The 22,607-nt window shown below is 47.4% G+C and overlaps 1 protein-coding gene across 3 annotated transcripts in view; it reads left to right on the forward strand.

Annotated features, from left to right (window-relative positions):
* The window catches only part of STAB2 (stabilin 2), a 147,771-nt gene that overhangs the window by 113,912 nt on the left and 11,252 nt on the right, over positions 1 to 22,607 (forward strand). For all 3 annotated transcript variants that reach the window (XM_008526302.2, XM_070600742.1, XM_070600741.1), the window contains exons 48-61: positions 91 to 237; positions 1,041 to 1,181; positions 2,872 to 2,931; positions 4,241 to 4,417; positions 5,743 to 5,832; positions 7,974 to 8,120; positions 9,399 to 9,455; positions 10,586 to 10,712; positions 12,044 to 12,193; positions 13,922 to 14,026; positions 15,323 to 15,430; positions 17,078 to 17,271; positions 18,419 to 18,560; positions 21,220 to 21,353. In XM_008526302.2, the coding sequence (XP_008524524.2) occupies positions 91 to 237; positions 1,041 to 1,181; positions 2,872 to 2,931; positions 4,241 to 4,417; positions 5,743 to 5,832; positions 7,974 to 8,120; positions 9,399 to 9,455; positions 10,586 to 10,712; positions 12,044 to 12,193; positions 13,922 to 14,026; positions 15,323 to 15,430; positions 17,078 to 17,271; positions 18,419 to 18,560; positions 21,220 to 21,353 (1,779 nt within the window). The remainder of the gene's footprint in view (positions 1 to 90; positions 238 to 1,040; positions 1,182 to 2,871; positions 2,932 to 4,240; positions 4,418 to 5,742; positions 5,833 to 7,973; positions 8,121 to 9,398; positions 9,456 to 10,585; positions 10,713 to 12,043; positions 12,194 to 13,921; positions 14,027 to 15,322; positions 15,431 to 17,077; positions 17,272 to 18,418; positions 18,561 to 21,219; positions 21,354 to 22,607) is intronic.

The following is a 22,607-nucleotide window of genomic DNA, read 5'->3' on the forward strand; positions in this document are numbered from 1 at the left end:
GAGGGGCCGTATGGAGGAGAGGACGACAAAAGAGAAGTCGGAGCAAACGCCTCCTGGCTCTGGCTGGGACCCTCTGATCTTCCGTCACAGATTAAGGACTGGGACAAACAGGGCGTGATGCCCCAGGTTCTCCGGTATCACGTGATCGCCTGCCACCGACTGCTTCTGGAAAACCTGAAACTGACCCCAAATGCTACTTCTCTGCAAGGAGAGCCACTTGTCATTTCCGTCTCTCAGGTAAGAGAGGCCGCTTCAGGAAGGTGCCCATTTCCCTCTGGCCTTTCTCTTCCCTAGAGTAACACCAGTAAAAATAATAACAACCACTAACACGGGTTGAGTGACTTCTTTCTGCCAAGTACGATTCTAAATATTTGATATGCACTAACTCATTTAATCCATAAAATAACCCCATAATCTAGATACTATTATTTTCCTCAATTTACAGGTTAGGAAACTGAGCTTAGAGAGGTTAAGCAACTTATCCAAAGTCACACAGCGAGTAAATGTTAAAGCTGGAATTCAAGCTCAGAGGCAAGGCAGCTTCAGGGGGTCAGTGGAACTGCCTTTGGCAGCACTGGTCAGAAGCTGGAGAGGGGTGAAAGCCACTTGATCGAAGCTGTTTGAGCAAAGCCACTTGACCATGCGGATTCCCCTCCCCTCAACAGATGGTGGCTGTGGAATTCATTGCAAAGGGAAAAAAGGAGTTGGGGGGGCAGAAATGGGGATTGATGGCGTAGAGAACACAGGTGAAAGAGAAGCCAGTTTTTATGTTTGCTATTTCATATTTGAGAATCACAGTGAAATGTCTATTTTGGTTGATTATTTGCTATTAACTTCTCCAGGTGAAAATTACATTCTTGTCTCGATTTTCTTTTTATAATCATAATAAAAAATGTACTCGAGTTACTTGGATCTGCAGATTTTGCCCATGGCTCTACTTAAACATTCACTTTCATGATGATTTAACAGTCTGAAAAAAGCGATTCTGTGTCTATTTTTCTTTGTGCTCATTTCTTTTTTTCTTTTTTGGTTGATTTCAGGATGGAGTGTACATAAATAATAAAGCTAAGATCATATCCAGTGATGTCATCGCTACCAATGGAATCATCCACATCGTAGACAAACTGCTGTCTCCCCAAAACTTGATAGTCACCCCTAAAGATGCCTCTGGAAGGATTCTGGTGGGTGAACTCACTGTCATCTCTCAGCACAGAGTGGCTCATAATACTCATCAGTTATTATCTCAATTCTGATTTTGAGGCATCGTTTTGAAACATTTGAACTTTGCTGCTTCAATCTCAAGCTACTAGTAAAAGCCTAGTAAATATTATTCTTCCGAAGAAGTAAATACGTAAGACTATTTTAAATAGATAAATGGATTTTATAAATTTTTCTTTAGCGTCCACAAAGGTGGGTGGTCTTGCATAGATTTGGAAGATGGAGAAATTACATAGATGGATGATAGATAGATAAATAGGTACACAGACAGGTGATGTAGACAGACAGATGGATAGGTGATAGATAGATGATAGATAGATAGATAGATAGATAGATAGATAGATAGATGATACATAAGTATCACTAAAACTAAACCCGGAATGAAACTGTTTCTCAATTTGTTACCAAAACTTCAGTCTCTGGACCTGATGCCAATCCAAATAACGAGAACAGAATCTTGAGTAAAAAGGAAAGACAGCTTTACTTTGCCTGGCAGTGGGAGCAAAACAACAACTACTGCCTCAGGAATTGCTAGCTCCCCGTTGAGAAAGGGGTAGAGGTTTTTATTAGGTTTTCTTGGGGGGGGTGGAGGGGGGTGGCCTTGTTGGCCAGCATTTTCCCACCAGCCCGCATTTGGCCTTGTGAGGCTGTGTGCAGGGCGAGATAAGAGAATCCACAGATGGCTGTCCTTGGCTGTCTGTCTCCATGGCGGATGGTGGATTCTGGTGCCAGGAAGCTCTGGGAAGCTTCCATTTCTTAATATTCTCTGGACATTAACTTCTCTGTAAAAGAACTTCAAGGAGCTGTGATTAGCCTCAACTTTAGAGGGAGCCCAGCTTGAGGCCATGTGGGCTTTACCAATTTGTAACTTCTATTTGGTTGTAAAGCTCAGGGAGTCAGAGGCTAAAGAAACTAACATTTACATTTGAGTGTAACTAAAGCAGCAGAGAATGGGGATGAATGCTTTTAGTTTTAACCCATAGATACTGGGGTCACTGTAGGGGAACTGATATCAGGGCTGGTAATAATTAAAAGCCTATAACAAATTGACAGAAAAGACTATCATAACTTTTATTGTTATGTGCTAGTATTGGCCAGGGTTCCTCATTGCAGACAACAGAATCCACTATACCTAACTTGAAAGGATTTCTTGAGATATTAAGTGCATCACCAAATCTCTTGGAAGGCCAGAGAGCTTGAATCAGGTGCCCCAGCTGGGAACACAGCAGCCCAGGGACACCTGCAAAGGAAAGACACCCGACTTCCCCACAGGGCTGTCCCGATTGTAACAGCTCTGCCAGTGCCACCTCTCTCCAGCCTCACCACCTAGGACATGAGAGTCAGGACACCGGATGCCCGCCAGCAGCCACCACCACCTCGTATGGTTTCTTTCCCCCAGTCAGTCTTGCACAACTGCTTCTGCTTGGTGGATCCTACAGCACGTATGGGGCTCTAGCTGCAAGGCAGTCTGGGAAAACACAGTGTTCAGCCTCCCAGCCATTGTAATGCAGAAAGGCACGGATGGGTACCAGGGAGCTGGAGTGGGTACCGACGAGCCAGACTCCAGCACCTGTTATTCTGTTGAGTTTTGGTTAAAGTGCTCTGTGGACTGTGTAAGGAAAGGTCTCATTCTCCCTCTTATTATCTTTGCAGCAAAATCTTACAACGGTGGCAAGAAACCACGGCTACACCAAATTTAGCAACTTATTACAGGTAAAAACCTAGGAGAAGAGTTGCCTCAGGCGACAGCCTGCCTAGAGAGGTTTGTTTGGGGAGGGTTTTTTGTTTGTTTTCTGTTTTGTCTTCTTTGGGGCACTAGCCAGCTGTTCCAAGGATCTGAGTGAGGATCTCGAGAACAAAGTCATCCTCTGCCACTCCATTCCCAAAATGGTGCGTGGTTGGTTCCGCTCTGTAGTGCACACTGGCTGAGTTAGAAAGTGAAGTCTTTGAGGCTGGAACAAGGGAAAGGAATTAGGGTGTGCCATTCCCCGAACTAGGCGCTTCCGACCTGGAATTATCACCTCCATCATGGAGATGGGGAAGCAGAGATGGAGAGTTGGGGAGCCTGTGAAATAGGGAGAAATTGCGTTTCAAACCATAATTTTCTGACTTAAGAGACGGTTCCCACGAATTGAATAGAGAAATCTCTTGTTCAAACAGAGATGCAGAGGAGAGTCAGCAAGGAGCAGGTCCTCTGAGGGCCCCTCTCCTCCACTTACCCCGAGAAGTCCGGGGACGGCTCTAAGAACCCGTGGCCCCCACAGTACGGTCTACGAACCTCTGCGGGGACCAGCCATTTCCAAAACGGTCTGGGGCTCAGACTCTCAGGGGAGCTTTTTAGAAACGGTGTTTCAAGGTGTTCAAACTGAGAACCTCCAGGGATGTTACAGACAAAGTAATCTTTGTCCACCTACCAACCCCCAAAACCTTCTAGTCACCCCCACACCTGGCATCAGGTCTGGTTGAACACTGGCTTTTATAGCAAGTTAGCAAACCTCTCTGGGGCTCGATAAGAGGGATTAATAAAGCCTACTTCATAGGGTTGTTGGAAAAGTTCCAAGAAAAAATGTATATGATGCACCCACTTATAGAAGGTTCTCAAAATTATTCCTCCCCATTAATCTGGCAACTTCTGCTTTGTGTCTATGTGATCTAGAAATCTTATAAATATACAGAAGTATCCTATATTTGATAGGTTTCATTTTTTCAAATGAAATATGAGAAAAATGCTCAGTGGGTCTTCCAGAAATTAAAATATTTGGGCAGGAGTGGTAGCAAAAATATATATATTCGCTAAAGGTTATTTTCCTATTAACAAAAGCCCAGAATTTGACTTTCTCTTTTGCTTTTCTAAGAAAATGAGGGTCCAAATGGCTGGAGTGCGTCACCCTTGAACCACTCCGGAGACCCAATAAGCCCCCAGGCGGGCACGGAGGGGACCCCGGCTGCCTCTGTTCCTCAGACGGACTGTCTGCCTCGTGCTGGGCTTTGCCGCGTAGGTGACCGGTTCCCTGTGTTTCAGGAGGCGGGCTTGCTGAGCCTCATCACTGACCCCGTCCACACTCCGATCACTCTCTTCTGGCCCACGGACCAAGCCCTCCAAGCCCTTCCCCCGGAACAACAGGATTTCCTGTTCAACCAAGGCAACAAGGACAAGCTGGAGGAGTATCTGAAGTTCCACGTGATCCGAGATTCCAAGGTATTTTGTTTTCACACGGAAGCGAGGACAGGGGTGCCCCGGGGTGATCAACTCCAGGAACCGTCAGTGCGTCTCCACCTCCACGGAGGCCCGAGCATCCCCGCCTTCTGACTGGCTGTGCTTGGTGGGCCCCTGCAGGTTCTGTTTCTCCAACCTACCACTGTCTTTTTCCAACTCTAACCGATACCCAAGAGCATCGTTCCTCTCCTGTACTGCAGATCTGCTTTTTCTCTTCCCTGCTTCACACGGCGAAACAGCTGCTGCTGACAGTTCCAGTGTTCCTCCGGATGGACTCATCCTCTCCCAGTTCCAGAACTTCTAGGCAAAGGGCTGGGTGACGCAGCTGCAGTCAGTTTGCCCTGAACTGATCTTCTGTGATGCAGGAAGCAGGATCTCATAGGAACGTGGCATCTCTTGCTAAAACCCTGTCACTGTCAGTCCTCCACCAGGATCCACGTCTCTCCCCAGGAGGGAGTCTATCCAATACAGGAAAGCCAGATGCCCTAACTTTGGTGAACCCATAGGACCTGTGTGAGTTTCCTAGAGCTTCCGTAACAAGTTACCACGAACTGGGCAGCTTAAAACAACAGAAATTGATTCCCCCAGAGTTCTGGAGGCTAGAAGTCCAAGACCAAGGTGCCGACAAGGCTGTTCCTCCTGAGGGAGAATCTGTTCCACGCTTCTCTCCTCGCTCCTGGGGGTCGCTGGAAATCTTTAGCGTTCCTTGGCTCGTTGATGCATTTCTCCAGTCTCTGCCTCTGTTGTCACATGGCCGTCTTCTCCTTGTTTGTTTCTGTGTCTTCACATGGCATTCTCTTCTCTCTTCTTCTAAGGACACCAGTTGTATTGGGTTCAGGGCCCACCCTACTCCAGGATAACCTCCTCTTAACTAGCTATATCTGCACTGATCTTATTTCCAAGTAAGGTCACATTCTGAGGTAATGGGGGTCAGGACTTCAATAAAGCTTTTGGGGAGACACAGTTCTACCCATAGCGGTGCCCTGTACCATTTCCCTAACCCAGTGATCCTGCCGTATCTTCATACACCAAGGCAGCATCTTCCACGGCCTCCAAGCACAGAGGGGAGATGGAAGGGTGACTGAAACCAGCCCGGCCGGCAGAGACTTTCCCTACAGGAGGAATCTCCACTGTGCTAGAGAGCCCAAGATTATTCTTCCTTTTGATTCCATCTACTGTCATTTTAAAGCTGGAATTGTTAGAACTCTTGGATAACTTGTATCTGAAATGGTTTGTTGGCAAGGCTCCTCCGGGCCCGTCTTCAGCCCAGATTTGGGGTATGAAGTGTGGCACCCTCGCTCCCACAGGTTTCAGCAGTGGATCTCCTCCGATCTGCCACCTGGAAGACCCTGCAAGGTTCGGAGCTGAGCGTGAAGTGTGGAGCTGGCAGTGATATTGTGAGTGTTGTCACCCAGGTGGGGACTGGGAACACATTACCGGCATGCCCCAACTGCTGCCCCTTCCAGGAGATGGGCATTGTTTTCCATTGACTGCAAGCTCTTTTCTCTCAGGGCCTTCAGGGGCGCTTCTCCTGAGAGTGAGTAAGTGGGTAAGAAAGTGGAGCAATCCTGGCCAGCCCAAGCCCTGGGAGCAGGTGGCAGGGAGCCCCCCTACCCTTGTGCAGAGCAGCTTGTGGTGGTTTTTTTTTTTTCCTTTTTCTTGTTTCCTTTCTTTCTTTTTCTCTTTTTATTTTGTTTATTGATTTATTTTTGTAGAGCATTTTTTTCAGTATGAGACGCCTCCCTGGGAGGGAGTGGGACAGTGGGAAACACACTGTCGTTCCTTTCTCCCTTCCCAGCCCTGCTGCGGCCTCACTTCCAGCCCTCTCTTGGCAGTCAGAGCCAGCTCTGGGCTCTGCCTACCTAGATCAGCCAACAAACGCAGTTTGCCGTTTTTACCTTCCCTGGCTAGTTCCTGAACAATCTTACCTTCCTGTAATTCCATGTGATTGATAGGTCTGACGGGATAATAGTAGCTACCTCCTATATCTTGTGTATAAGGGAAAATCCAAAATGACAGTGGCTTAAATATATAAGGGTTTATCTCACTTGTAAAAGAAATCTGGAGGTAGCCAATTCAGAGTTAGTATGATGGCTCAATGGGAGAGCTCCTCCTGTCCTTCTCCTCTGCCGCACATGTTTCCAGCCCCAAAGTCACCTCAAGGTCCAACATGGCTGCTGGAGCACCAGCCACCATGTCCACTTTCCAGGCAGTAGGAAGGAGGAAGGGCAAAAGGGATGCAGCTCCCAGCTGAACTGATTCCCTTCAAGGAGGCTTCTGAAGAGTCCCGTACAACATTCTGTTTATATCTTATAACCAGCCAGAATCCCTTTGGTATTTGGATTGGAATTGTTTTGAATTTACTACTAAAAATGAGGAGTGTTAGCATCTTTACGTTCCAACTTCTGGAAAGTTATCCCAATGTACTCACACTCTTGAGTCAGCTGCACCATCTCCATAGACCAAGCAGACACCTATCAGAGAAGTATAATAAAAATGTCCACTGCTCCTTCTGTATGCTAATTCAGCTTTCAGTGCACTGTGCGATGTGTTATTCAGTTCCATCTTTATAACAACCCTACACAATGGAATCAGTAATCCTATTTCCTTGATGAAAAATTAGAATTCAGAGAAGTTCGCTGACTTGCTCATAGTCACACAGCATGTAAGTGGAAGTAGAAGACTTTAACCAGTTTCCAGTGTTCTTCCCATTGAATCACACTGTGCCCATCCCATCGACAGATGCTGAGACTTATCTTTTTTCTTTTTACAGAACTTTCTAAAAGCATTTTGCTTCTGGGGGAAATGTGTCCATCAACTTACTAGCTGGGTGGACCTTAGGGAAGAAAGCCTTACAATTGTTGCAAGATTAAATGAAACAATTTATCTAAAACACAGTTTGGACAATGCCTAGTATGTGAGAAAAGAAATGATCATCATGAGAAAGTTAAAGCCCATCACTTTATATCCTGGAAAGAAGGTGGTACCAAGGCCAAGTTCTGGCATGAAATAAGAAAACTGGGGTATGCACATGAAGTGGCCACGTCAACAGAATTTATCCTGAACTACAGCCAGGTCATCCCTGTGCCACCGCCTCACCCCCACTGCCACTGTCTCTACATGGGTAGAGGCAGTGTTGCAGAGTGGCCAAGAGTGTGGGCTCGGAGGCTGACTGCCCGGGTATGAATGCCTGCACACCCAGTTACTGGCTGCATGACCTTGGGCAAGTCATTTAACCTCTCACTGCCTCGGGGTCCTCCTCTGTAAATGGGGACACTAGTAACAGGAGCTACATCGTAGGGTTGTTGTGAGGGTTAAAAGAATTTGCACAGGTAAAGCATGTAGAGCAGGACCTGGCACATCCCACATGCTGGGTGTTTGCTAGTCTATATATTTGTATTCTTAGTTCTTGCTGAGTCTTGCAGGTACTGGCCATTTTATACAGCCAAGGAAAGAGAGAAGTCTGAGGATTGTTGACTGTTTCCCCCCCCCCCTCTCTCTCTCTCTCTCTCCCCCTCTCTCTCTCTCTCTCTCTCAGGGCCAGCTCTTCCTGAATGACCAAAGGTGCAGAATTGTGCAACGGGAGCTCTTATTTGACCTGGGCGTGGCCTACGGCATTGACTGTCTACTGATTGATCCCACGCTGGGAGGTCGCTGTGACACTTTTGCCACATTTGACATCTCGGTCAGTCCTAAAATCAATACCGTAGTCAGAGAACCTTGGGGCAAAGAACAGCACACATGGCCCAGCATGGACCCTGCTGTGAAACCACTGAGGGCTGGTCCTCAGTGAGCCCAGGACCCAAGAGAGCTGAGGGCCAAATGACAGTGTTCTCCAGACTCAGAATCCACAAGTGTCTACTTAGCCCTATACAGGCCTTGCACTTCTCATTTATCCGCCCACCCCTGCATCCATTCATTCCCTCACCATTAAGGAAACAGCATTGGTTACCAACCATGTGCCAGCTCTTGCGCCAGTCATTTTCAAACCCACCCATGCACCCAGTCATTCACTCATTCATTCAACAAACACTTTTTGAGCTTCTGCCAGCTTAAACTATGCGAAATTGCCATATTTGACAGAGTGTGGCTATTTCATACAGTTCAGTCTAAAATTATATGCCATCCACCCCTCCATTCATTTACTCATCCATTCATTTAACAACATTGATTGAACTTCTTTCCTGGGCCCTGTACTGTATGAGGCATTTTCACCTTTCACTCACTCATCCATCCAGTACCATTTACTGAGTACAGCATCTGAGCCAGCCATCTGACTCAGTGCCCATCTTTCACCCACAAGAATCCAATAAGGGAAGTAGTTACCGTCAGCTCTATTAGGGAGATTTGGAAATTGAGTCTCAAAGAGGTGAAGTGACTTACATAGCAAAGACTGTCACCAGTTGATTTCAGGACCTGGCACTTTGTAGGCATTCGATAAATATCCCAAATTATTCAGATAGCAGTCAGCCAAAGTAGGAGATGAAAAACCAGTTGTCCTTTCTACTATAGAGGTTGTGGCCTTCTTCACTTCCAAAGCATCTTCACACACACCTATTCAGTTCATCATTTTCCCTCCACAAACTCCTGAAGATCAGACAGCAGCAGCGATTACTCTCCCTATTGTATAGATCAGAGAACTAAGGAGGAAGTGTGTGATTGGCCAAATGCGTCCACATTTCCCACCGCAACTATGCCACGTGACACCGCCCTGGTCCAGCTCTGTGTAACAGGGAACGCCCCACCTCAAAGAACTAAACCAAGGAGCCGAGGTCCAAGACAGACCTTCAGAATTCTCCATGGCAAAGTTGCAGTGTGTTTGCTTTTAAATTCTTGATCTCAGCCAGAATCTTAGTCAAGATTAATTAAGGTCTTAGTCAACTCATCAGGGCATTGACCACGGACACTTCCTGGTGTTTTCCAATATTCTTGATTTTTGAGTGTTTCTTTTCTTGCATACTAGGGAGATTGTGGGAGCTGTGTCAGTCCTCCCAGCTGCCCGAGAGGGACTAAACCAAAGGTAATTATGAATGCGGTGCTAACATTTGGAGGGCAGTACGTTTCTTTCATTATCTGGCCCCAGTCTTCTGGTAGGTGTATGTGTGCGTGTGTGTCTCTGAGTGTGTCATATAAGCCCAATTTATGTGATTCTTTGAACAACCAGGCCCCTAGGATGAGAGATGAACATTCTTAGCCCAGGCAACCTGTCAACCCACTACCCATCTTCTAGGAACTGTCTAGAAACATCATGGAATTGTAGACCTGGAAGGGACTTCAAAGATAATTTTCATTATAGAAATAATAGCTGCGTTCTGTTGGCTGCTGTCCGTGTCCCTGGCTCTGTGCTGGGCCTTTTATTTATACATTATCCTTATTCCTCATTAGAACACTCATGGGAAGCTATTATCACCTCCACTTCCCCTCAGAGAGGGTAAGCAATCAGCCCAAGGCCACACAGAGTAAGGAGCAAAGCTAGGATGAGAGCCCGGAAAGCAATGTAAGAGTAATGCTTAAGCCAATGAAATTTGGAGTCCACAGATATGGGGTCAAATTCCACGGGGTAAGCTTTGGCAAGTCACCTAATCTATACGTTTTTGCCTCTGTAAAATGGAGGTAGTAACAATTCTGTGTGTGGTTATTAGAAAAAGTAAGATTTAAAATGTGGGTATGGAGCTTGGCACATAGTAAGCGCTCACTGAATATTGATTGTATTACTTATTACAAAGCCAAGTTCTCTCTACTCCACTAGGAAAAACTCTAACAGAAACACCCCTACAAAACAAAATGACGCATACCCTCCCTACTGGTAATTGGGGGCCTTGCCATAGACCCCGCCCATGATAGAAAGCTGCCTCTCCCGGACTCCCTCCCCAGGCAACCACACCTTTTGCAAACAGCTCTAGTGGTCAGCAAGTCCTTCCTCTTAAGACAGAGGAGAGATCTTTCCATGGGGAGTCTAGCTCTGCCCCCTCTCCCACTCATTTGCCTATTTATGTCCCCAAGAAAGGAATTTTCCCATAAGGGGCTCACAGCCTTGAGTCCCGTTTTCGACTTCGGCAGTACCCCGGATCCTCCACTGGGGGCGGACTGGAGCCCAAGAGCCCAGGTCCTGCAGTGGGGGCGGAGGGATGGTTGGCTCTCTTCCTTCAGGGCATGAAGCAGAGATGTCTGTACAACCTGTCCTTCAAGAGGAACCTGGAAGGCTGCCAGCAGCAATGCATCCTGGTGATGCAGCTCCCCAGGTGCTGCAAGGGCTACTACGGGCGAGACTGTCAGGGTGAGGGCGCCTCTTACCGCCTCGCGATTCTGAAAGGATTGTGCCATTGCTCTGCAGCTTCTGAAAGTACTGAAGTTGTAAAGGGGGCTCGGGAGGTGGGGGTGCATCGCGCCTAATCACTCTCCTCAAATAAGATCCAAAAGCAATCATTCTGAAGAGTCGTGTAGCCTGCCTTCTACTTTTTTCTTTCATCGTATTTTGTTTTTTAAAGAGTTGAAATTCTGTGCATAGATGGTAATTGTGGGCCGTACTGTTTTGCTTAACATTATAGCATAAGACATTTCCCATGGTGCTAGAAACACCGTATTTCATTTTTGATGCTAGTCCATGATACTGAGGAGCCCGTGAGTTTAAATACATCTAAAAGAACTGGCAGGATGCTCAACTCACATGATGTGTGGGGGCCGTTCTTTCCTGAAAACCGTCCTGTTAGAGGCTGTGTAACATCACCCCCCTCTTGCCTCCTTGCCAAAGGGCATTTAGGCCCCTCCTGAAACTCCTGCGTCTAGATACGCCTTCTAGCCAGTAATAGATCAACAACAGATGCCTAACCAATGCCGTGGCCCTTCCCATCTGCCATGTGTTCTATTGAGTGCTACTTCCCATGCATATCATACATTTAAACCTTGCAACAACCCCTAAGAAGTAGATTCCATTGTCATCCCCATTTTACAGATGAGAAAATGGAGACGCAGAGAGGATAAGAGGCAAGCCCATGGTCCTACAGTGTGTCTCCAGAAGCCATGGTTTTAACTACCATGGAAGCCCCATTCTTCATGGTCCAACTGAGAAAATTCTGGGCTGAGAGTCCACGCAATCACCCAGCTCAGCTTCCACTTTCCATCACTAAAAAAGGGACCATTCATAAAAATCAAGGCCATCCTTATATTGGATCCGTGCTTTGTATTTTCAAAATGCTCTCAGTACCTCATTTGATCCCAAAGTCACAGTGTGCTGTAGGTCAAGTGGGTGCTGTGTCATCATCATCATCACCTCCAGCTAAGACAACTGAGGCTCAGAGCAATTTCATTGTTTAGCCCAGATCCACTCAAATCCAGGTCTCCTGACCCCCAGATACAGTGTGTGGTTCAGTATATCACCCTCCAAGGTAGAATCCAATCAGATACACTGAAGTTCACATCCCGTAGGCCAGCAGCTTGCCCTAAACATCGAGCGACACTATGTGGGTGTGTCCCCAGGGCCACGGTCCCTCTGGGCTAATGGAGTTCAGAACCCACAGCTGAGGATGGGTTAGCAGCACATTTACAAGGGTGCTGAGCTGCTCTGGGTCTGGGGAGACTGTTGAGTCACAGCCGTTTCCTCTCTTCCAGCCTGCCCTGGAGGACCGGATACCCCGTGTAATAATCGGGGTGTCTGTCTTGATCAGTACTCGGCCACGGGAACGTGTAAATGCAACACTGGCTTCAATGGGACGGCATGTGAGCTGTGCTGGCCGGGGAGATTCGGACCAGACTGTCAGCGTATGTGCCCCGCATCCCCTGTGCTTTAGCCTGATGTTCAGCTGTGTGTTCCCTGTCCCCATCCACACCATCCACTCAACCTGGAAGCATCCTTTTCCCCTCTCTCCTGGCCACCCACCTCCCATCTGCCTGTTCTTCCACTCTTTTCCCCTCCTTGGATGTGTTCCCAGCTTCCATCCTCTGAAAGAGCATCATCTCTGGAAGTGAAACTCACATCCCCTGCAGCCCCCACGGCAAGCTGTGGCTGAACCACATTCCTTCAGTCAGTCATTCAACCAACATGTATTTACTGAATCCTTACAAATATTCATAGCTAACGTTTGTGGAGTGCCTACTCTGCACCAGGCAGATATGTTTTACCATGTAATCCTCACAACAACCCTTGGAGGTCGGCACTATTATTATCCCCACTTAGCAGAGGAGGAAACTGAGGCACAAAGAGTGCCTTTAAGTGACTTTCTCAAAAGCCAGGAATGGTCCTAAGTTGTAGGGTTACAGTGGTGTGGGGAGGAGACAGAATCCCAGCTCTCAAGGAATGTACATTCAAAGGGAGAAAACAGATAAAAACTACAGAAACAAAAATAGTTACAAAGGCTATAAAGAAACAGAAGCAGGTGAAGAAGAGGCAGAAAGAAGAGAGGTACTGTTTTCAAAGACATCTCCCACTGGGAATATCTGAGTAGAGACCTAAGAAAGGTGTCGGGGCCAGGCATGTGGATTTCAACAGCAGCTCTGTCCAGTCAAATTTTCAGTGATGCTGGAAATCTACAACTCTGCCATCAGGAATGGTAGCCATTAGCCACATGTGGCTACTGAGCTCTCAAAATGTGTGACTGAGGAACCAACTTTTTTATATTACTTAATTTAAATTTAAATAGCCATGTGTAATGAATGACCACTGTACCGGACAGCACAGACTTGAGGAATGGCTTTCCTAGAAGAGAGATGAGCAAGTGCAAAGGCCCCGAGGCAGGAGCAAGCTGGGCATGCAAGGAACAGCCAGGAAGCCAGGGTGGCTGAGCAGAGGGGCAAAGAAGAGGAAGAGAGGAAGGAAATGAAATCTGAAGGTCACCAGAGGCCAGATAACATAGGAACCTCTTGGCCAGAGACGGGTCTTCAGCATCTATTCTCAGTGTGATGGGCAGCCGTGGAGGACTGTGAATGGAGCAGTGTCTTGAGCACATTAGAAAGGATTGCTCCAGCTGCCCTGTAGGACAACAAGAGCAGAAGCAGGGCCGACTCTGGGGAAGCTACCGCACCCAGCTCGGTGAGCGCTGGTGCCTTGGGCTGGTAGTGTTGTAGGGGCAAGAAGTGGAAGAATTGGCGCATCTCTTGAAGATTCTACTGTTAACTAGATTTCTCTGTTCCCAGATAAGGTTTCCTCCCCCTTCTATTCTGTTCCATACCCATGACACCCTCAACTTCTGTCTTTATAACTCTCACCATATTATAATTACATGTTCAATAGCCGGTCACTCCTAAACTGCAAGTTCCATGAGAACAGCGGCCTTATGTCGTATGTTTTCCACTGTAACTTCATTGCCTGGTGGTGTCTGCCCCATGATGGCCACTGAATAAGTTATTTTTTGAATGTTTGAATGAATGAATGAATGACTATGGCATAAGCATGGTGCCTCCCACACTGACAACATAGCCAACAGGTGGCCAGTGAGCAGGTTGACTGGATTTCAATCACTGATGACTGATCACACTCAATTTGCTTTACAGCCTGTGGCTGCTCGGACCACGGAGAGTGCGACGATGGGGTCACAGGCTCCGGGCAGTGTGTCTGTGAAACGGGGTGGACCGGCCGCTTCTGTGACACTCAGACAGGTCTGTCGTGGGAGTGGTCAGCTGCTGGCAGCACCACCCTGCTGCAGGCCCTGCCAAGAGCATCCCACTGAGGGTTGGGGGTCTGAGCAACACCTGAAAAAACCAGCAAAGCAGGTGTTCCCTTTTCCACAAGGAAAAGCTGATTTGGATGTGTGGCCCCAGGCCTCGGGAGGTTTGGTGACTTGAATGAAAATTAGATGAAAAGATTTCATGCAAACCCATGAAACCAGCATGCAGTCCTGTGCAATCGTGGAAGGACCACCTCAGGCAAAGAATACAGAGTTGGGCAGGAATGGTCCCTTGGGATAGTGGTCCTGGGCCCAGAGGTGTACAGACATAGGTCAAGTGGTTTCATAGGAAACACACATAGAAAACCGGGATCTGACCCTTGATCCTGTTACTTACCAGACGAACGGCCTTAGATACACCGCCCTCTCTGAGACTTGACGTGCTCATCCATAACTAGAAGTGTATGGTACTCTGCAGGGAGAGAAGTGTTGTGAGGGTCAGAGATGGTGTTTTGAAGTGCCCAGTGTATGTGGGCGCTCAAAAACAGTAGCTGCCATTATCGGTGTCACCATTATCACCATCGTCAGAATCTTGATCCTTACTGAGCAGTTTTGTGAGGCCTCTGTCATACCCAAAGCCCTGTGTGCTGGTGGAAGGTCTGAGATGTGAAGCTTGAATTATCCAGTGCGAATCACTGTCATTTCACCCTCCCTGGGGTCGGAAGGGCATGACGAAGCTCTTCCTATGGGTCTTAGCAACTTGAAGTTCCAGAATCCCAGTAGTACCCTTAACTTCAGTTCGTCCTCCTTCCCCTCCTCCGCCAGCCACGGCTTCATGCCGCCTGCTGACCCTGCAGCCCCATCCAATCACCAAAGCTCCAGACTTCTCCCAGGCTCACTGGTGCCCTCAGAAAGCCATGGAACTTCTCCCCCAATATAACCATCTCCATCTGAACCCCTTGCTCTTAGGGCCGGAGAGGTAAGCAGTCAAATTCATCTCTGCTAGCAAATTTTGAAGTATAAAGTTTTAATTGGTTGCCCCTAAAGGTAACACATTTGCATCTTAATCTGGATAATGTTGTAGAGATAATGTCTTAATATACAGGAGTAATTCTGGACTCTCAGAATCTCCAGGCTGGGGGACCTTAGCAAGTCACGTGCATCCTCCCGCTGCAAGGGACCACTTCTGAAACACAGTGGAGCTCAGAGACTCTGGGGAAGATGCCTTAGGTGGGTCCCAGCTCTTCATACCACAGTGCAGGATGAATGGTGACCTTTTGCTTTGCAGCTTTGGCCCCAGTGTGCACTCCTCCTTGTTCTGCTCATGCCACCTGTAAGGAGAACAACACGTGTGAGTGTAAGCTGAATTATGAAGGTGACGGAATAACGTGCACAGGTGGGTCCCCTTTGAGCATGTGTGAAATAGCTGCGTGGTGCAGGAGCAGAGCGGGATCAGGTCAGAGTGCCTGGCCCTTCTACTTCCTGCCTGGGCCACTTGGCAATACCTCCCCTCTCTGCAACTTGATGGATTTGTTCACATCTGACCTGCCTACCTCCCAGGTCATGGCTTTGAAACTGCTTTGCAAACTGTGAGGAACTTTATTTTGTAGTGTTTTTGTAACACTACAAGTCATCCAGTTGTACTTAAAGAAATTCAGAAAATGTACTACGGTATTTAAAAAACAACAGCAATTTTAAACCTACACATACTGTCACCACTCAATGAGAACCATTCTGAACATTAAAGTGTCTGTCTTTAGCAGTTAGGGTATAGGTTCAGCCACACAGCCTCATGGCGACCCAGATGAACAGTGGCATAAACAAGACAGGGGTTGAGATGCTTATTTTTATTCTAAATAACAGTTTTGATGGAGGCAACCTAGGGTTTCACTTTGAAAGGTCATCTGGGGGCCCAGCCTCCTTCTATCTTGTTGCTCTGCCATCTCTCACTTGCCTGGCCCTAGATGGCCACTTCCATAAGCACATCCTAGGCAGCAGGATAGAGAGAGAGAAGAACGAGGCAAACCTCCTTCCCTTTAAGGATACAGCTAGAAGCTGCTGAAATCCTGTCTGCTCCCATCCCATTGGCTGGACCATCATCATCTGTCACACCTAGCTGCAAGGGAGCCTGGGAAATCTGGTCTTTGGTTGGGCAACCATGAGGCCAGCTAAAAATCTATTACTTTAGAAAAAGAAGACAGTAGGTATCAAGGGAAAGCTGCCAGTCTTGGCCACAAGTACTTTCTAACTGTTTTCATGAATAAATATTCATATGGAGATACAGACTTTCATTGCAAAAATGAGATCTTGCTATACCTGCCGCTTTGTAATCTGCTACAGGGCAGTCCAGAAGTGGGTCAGCGCTCAACAGTGGCAGTAAAGACCCAGTTTCTGTCTTTCTGCTGTGCCCTTCTTGAGGAGGGGTCTTTTGTCCTCATGTCCATTCTCTCAGGGTCTCAAGTGGCTGTCACAACTCCAGCTAGAGCTAATCTATTATTGGATTGAAATTTGGGGGATTGTGAAAACAAAGGTGATCAGAGGCAGCACAGCACTCTAGGGAAAGCATGGGCTGTGGAGCTAAACCCACTGGGTGTAAGTCCCAGGCCGCCGCCTTAGAGCTGTTTTGCCTTTGTCAGGTCAGTTAAGCTCCCTGAGTTTCAGTTTGCTCATCTGTAGAATGGGGGTAACAGTGTCCATCCCACAAGGTGCTCAATAGTGTGCTAACGGTACACACACACACACACACACACACACTGTCCTAACATTAAACACCCGAACTTATTCAGAAAACTACCAAAGTGGAGCCTAAATGTATGTGACATGGGGGCAGAGGGGGACAGAGGCCATCAGGCCTGGTCTGTGAGGGTATTAGCCACAGGATGTCAGTGTTTGCAAAGGCTAGCACAGAGCGGGAGAGGCGCCGACATGTCGGGGCCCATTTACTCCCCAGCGCCACCGGTCCTAGGGTGACCCGTGCCCCTGATCTGAAGCCCCAGTGACACAGACGGTGGTTCACTGAGCCCTCCCTCCCCTGCTCTTGCAGTTGTGGATTTCTGCAAACAGAACAACGGGGGCTGTGCGACGGTGGCCAAGTGCTCCCAGAAGGGCACGAAGGTCTCGTGCAGCTGCCCGAAGGGCTACCGGGGAGACGGGCGCAGCTGCACAGAGATAGACCCCTGTGCGGATGGCCTCAATGGCGGGTGTCATGAGCACGCCACCTGCAGGATGACGGGCCCGGTGAGTCTCCCTTCCCTGGGGAAATTTGGGAGCAGCTTCTCGGGCCTCGCTCAGCCTTGCTTCTCCACCTGCCTTGGGCTCTGCTTACCTTTGGCCTCTTCTAAGCGTTCTTCCCACCTCGGTCTATTTCCTGTTAGGTCTGTGAGCTAAATGCAAGGTGGTATCCTAGACAGATAAAGGATCAGAGGAAAAACTGATGAAATCCACAGAAAGTCTTTTTTGTGGGTCGTAGTAATGTAGCAACACTGATTTCTGAGTTGTGACTAAGGCACTATGGTGATGGAAGATGCTAACATTAGGGGAAACTGGGTGAGGTGTCTATGGGAACTCTCTGTGCTATCTTTGCAACTTTGCTATAAATCTAAAATTATTCAAAATAAAAAGTTCATTAAAACCAAACAAGTTGGTAGGTACTGTCAGGAAAAGTGCAATTTGGACACTCACAAGTCTTCTTAGTATAGAATCGGTGCCCAGTTGCCCTGTTTATCTGTTGGGAAGAGAAGATGGTGGGTGATAAAGGTTATAAACGTGAACTCAGAGTCAGACAGACTCTGAGACTTCGCTCCTGGACTTAGACGCTGTGTGGCCTGGGGCTGGCTACTTAATCTCTCTGAGTCTCAGTTTCCTCATTGGCAAAGTGGACCGAATAATAATGCAGACCTCATAGGACTGTTGTGAGGATAAATGAGATCCTTCATTGATTCAACGAATGGTGATCAAACACCCACTATGTGCTGTTGCAGGTACCAGGGATGTCGCGATAAAGAGCTTATATACGAGCAGAGGGAGGGGACAGTGCTCAGTGCAGAGAGAAATGCACAGGACACTTTCAGAGGGAACCGAGAGTCATGAAGAACGTTAATCTGGCCAATGTGATACAAGGGACCAAGAGAGCTCTTTTATTTAGGGAGGGCAAGGTGGGGTCTCTCGGAGGCAGCCACATTGGAGCTGAGAAGTAAAGGATGGTGTTTCACCGTGAACCTGTACAAAAGCAAGACGAAGCAGCAACTGAATTCCCCTGGACAGCAGAGGCATTTTTCCTGGTCCTTCTGAGCATCCCCTATGCAGGAGGGCGGCCCGCAGAGCTCTCGGGGGTCCTGGGGTCCTAGAGAGGGGGCTTTTTAATCTTCTCCCACTCTCCCCACAGGGCAAGCACAAGTGTGAATGTAAAAGTCATTACATGGGAACCGGGGTGGACTGTGAGCCGGAGCAGCTGCCCATTGATCGCTGTTTGCAGGACAACGGGCAGTGCCACGCCGACGCCAACTGTGCCGACCTCCACTTCCAGGGTCAGTGGGGCTGGGGACTGCCGGCTCAAAGCCCCTGGGCTTCAGGCTTGGGGAAGGGACCTGTGCAAGAGCAAAAGGACAAAAAAATTAAAAACCGGGTCCAAACAGCCTGATCACTGCCCAGGCCCCAGCGCCCAGGAGGCAGCAGGCTTCTGTCGTGGAGGGGAGGAATAAACCCAGTGTTGGACCCTGAGCCATTAGAACCAGAAGGGAGCTCAAAGGTCAGCTACCGTGAATCTTCCTGATACGTGCCCTCCCCAAGTTGCTTAGTAACCCTTGCACCTGTTGACTGGAACTGACTCTAAGGAGCCTAGTTTAAGCTTTCAATAACAAAGAGGAGGTGCCTGCCACATGCAGAAGCAATTTCTTAGCAGCTGTTTTGATTGGCACATATCCCATTGCACATAAGCACATCGGTTGGCATACATCCCATTCATGTCCAAGGATGATTTGAATGGCTTGTAATAAACCCACAGGTATAATAAAACTAAGAATCATAACACACAATAAAGTAAAAAGCCAAGTAGAAGTGCAGAGTGTGGGAGATAGGACATTGAAAAGCTAATGGGGGAAAGCCAAAAAAGGACGACAAACGTAATTCTGAGCCAGGGCAAGAAGGGACTTCGGTGGTTCAGAAAGTGATTCAGGGCACTGCGTATTCTGACCGATCAGGTTTATCAGATGCCTCTGACTGGTTTGGTTTGTGTTACAGACCTGGTCATTTTAGCGAGGCAGTTTTTATACATCTCAATAAGTATTGACTTAACATCTGTTGGGTACTGTCTTGGTCCATTCGGGCTGCTACAGCAAAGTACCATAGGCTGGGCGGCTTATAAACAACAGAAATTTACTTCTGTGCATCCTGGAGGCTGGAGGTCAGAGTCCAGGGTGCCGGCATGGTAGCATCTATGAGGGCCTTCTTCCGGGTTGCAGACTGACATATTCTCATTGTATCCTCAAGTGGCAGAAGGGACAAGAGAGCTCTCTGGCATCTGCCCATGTATGAGGGCTCTACCCTCATGACCTAATCACCTCCTAAAGGCCCCACCTCCTACCACCATCACATTGGGGGTTAGGATTTCAACATATGAATTTGGGGGGACGCAGACACTCAGTCCATAACATACATAAAGTCCTAAGACACCACAAATCCCTTTTGGGGGTGAGATAGAGGATGTATATATGCGGGGGAAATACGTAGGATATATGATATTGTCCCCTTGAAAGGAGATTCCCCTCAAATATAGTTGAGGAAATTTTTTTAATTAATAAGGCCAGGAAAAGAAAGTCGTAAGATAGAAGACAACAGTTTATCTTATGCTGATGGTGCAAGTGAAGTGAGAGAGAAAGAATAGAGAAAAATTGAAAGCAGGGACTCAGATATTTGTACACCCGTGTTCACAGCAGCATTATTCACAACAGCCAGAAGTGGAAATAACCCAAATGTCCATCAACAAATGCATATAGAAACATAATGTAGTATATTCACACAATGGATTTTATTCAGCTTTGAAAAGGAATGGAACTCTGGTACAAGCTACAACACGAATGAACCTTGAAAACATTATACTACGTGAAATAAGCCAGACACAAAAGGACAAATATCGTATGATTCCACACATATAAGGTACCTATAATAGGTAAAGTCATAGAGACAGAAGGTAGAATAGAGGTTACCAGGGGCTGGGCGGAGGGGGACATGGAGAGTTATTATTTAATGGGTACCAAGTTTCTGTTTGGAATGATGGAAAGTTCTAGAAATGGATAGTGTTGCTGGTTGTACAACACTGTAAATGTACTGAATATCACTGAATTGTACATTTGAAATGGTCAGAAGGGTAAATTGCATGTTATATATATTTTACCACAATAAAAAAAGATTTTTTTAAAGAGTAGTCAGAGAAGGGAAAGATCTCTAGGTAGGATGAGAGAGGGAGTCCTCCCTCAGAGAAGCCTAACAGAGGCCTGGAACTACGTGGAGATTTGAAAGATATTTGAACTGAGCCAAATGCAGAGGAGCTGGCAAGGTGTTTCTTCTGGGGGGACAGCATGGACAGCAGAGAATTCTCAAGGATCAGCTGAGAAGGAGGGGGCAATGAGGAGGAGACAGAGCATCCTATCAAGGCCATGACCCCAAGGTAACAGGGAGGAATCATGTTGCCAGCAAAAATTTATAATATTGGGAAATAATTATGATTTAATGTTGTTATAAAAAAAGATTTCTAAAAACTCTACTTGCAGTATGCTGCCACATTTGTAATATATGTGATATATAAATGAATAGGGAAAAAAGACTGGAAAAGTTTGAAATTATGCCAAAATGAAAAGTTACAAAAAACAAAGTAAAAATTCTGGAAGGAAGTGCGCCAAAATGCTAGCCATGAAGTAATGATTGTTTCCAGCGAGTAGGATTATAGGTGATTTTTGTTTGTTACTTTTCTTATTTTCTGTGTGGCCCAGATTTGTACAATGAACACGTGCCACTTTTATAGTTAGAAAAGAAATCAATATTTTAAACGATGCACTTCAACACATCTCAGAGGGGAGTGCTTCCCAAGACGCCCTTGGATACAGCTGGCCTTCCACTTTGAACGTCCTTTGAGGGAAGCGCTGCCCAGCTGGCAGGCTGACAAGGACGATTCCTCTCCTTCCCTTCCAGACACCACCGTTGGAGTGTTCCATCTACGCTCCCCGCTGGGCCAGTACAAGCTGACCTTCAACAAGGCCAGAGAGGCCTGTGCCAACGAAGCTGCTACCATGGCAACCTACAACCAGCTCTCCTACGCCCAGAAGGTGGGTCCCCAGTTGGTGGGCACCGTGCAGGCAGGGTCCTCAGGGGAGGGCGTGCAGCTTCTTCTTAACTGTTACCTTCTTGGAGGGGAGCCCAGGGAGCTCCTGGATCAATACCGATTCGTCACGTCCATTGGGCAGCTACTACGTGTCAGGCATGGTGCGGGTGCTTCATTGGCATCATTGTCCATCCTTATAACAGCCCTGGAGGTAGGTGTCCCTATTGCCATTTTACAGATAGGGAAACCGAGGCTCTGAAAGATGAAGTAATGTGCCCAATGTCACCCAGCCAAGAGGTGGCAGATCTAGTATTCAAATAGCCCCAATTCCAAAAGTCTGTTCTCGATCATGACATTCAACCACCAAGGCAGAGGCACGGACTGGGAGTGCATACCTCACAGCCGGAAGCAGGAAGAGATCAATAACCACAAGCCTAGGATCCCCCTGAACCCACAAAGCAGCTGAGTTTCTCTGGAACAGCTGGAGCCCCCTGTGTCTGCAGGGGCTGTGAAGGGAGTAAATGGGGATTGCCCCGGGTCTCAGCCACAGCCACGTAAGAAAGGGAGCTCAGCCAGGGCTACTCTCATGGCCTCTAAAGGAGCCATGCCCATGTAGAAAGCCCAGCATCTTGGAGTTACCTGCTAGTGATCACTCACTGGGAGCAGAAGAGGTGACTGCCAGGCCAGCCCCGGTGGCCTAGTGGTTAAGTTTGGTGCATTCCACTTCAGCAGCCAAGGTTTGGTTTCCAGGAGAGGACCTATACCACACATCTGTAAATGGTCATGCTTGGTGGCAGCTCACATATAAAATAGAGGAAATTGGCAACACATGTTAGCTCAGGGCGAGTCTTCCTCAGCAAAAAAAAAAAAAAAAAAAAAAGTGACTGCATACATGGTATGATTTTAGGGTCCTTCCTCCAACCTCCATCACTACCAACTCTCTCTACCTTTCTTTAGACCTGACATTTCTTACCAAGGAACAAAGCTTTTGATGCCAGGATCCAGCATCGTAGAGCATCTGAATTTCTGCTCTCCTACTTGCTGGTTGTGTGGCCTTGATCAAGCCATTGAAACCTCTGTCCTACCTGGCATGTTTGTATAAGGACTGAAAGTAACATGGCACAGTGACTGGTGCACAGTAGGAACTCAATTGTTAAGATTAAGAACTCTGGAGTGGATTGTATGGGTTTGAATCTCAGCTCTGCTACTGGCTGTATGACTTTGAGCAAGTTACTTAACTCTCAGTTTTCTCAATTAT

The sequence above is a fragment of the Equus przewalskii genome, chromosome 29 (assembly GCF_037783145.1).
Source record: "Equus przewalskii isolate Varuska chromosome 29, EquPr2, whole genome shotgun sequence".
In the NCBI taxonomy this organism is placed as follows: Eukaryota; Metazoa; Chordata; class Mammalia; order Perissodactyla; family Equidae; genus Equus; species Equus przewalskii.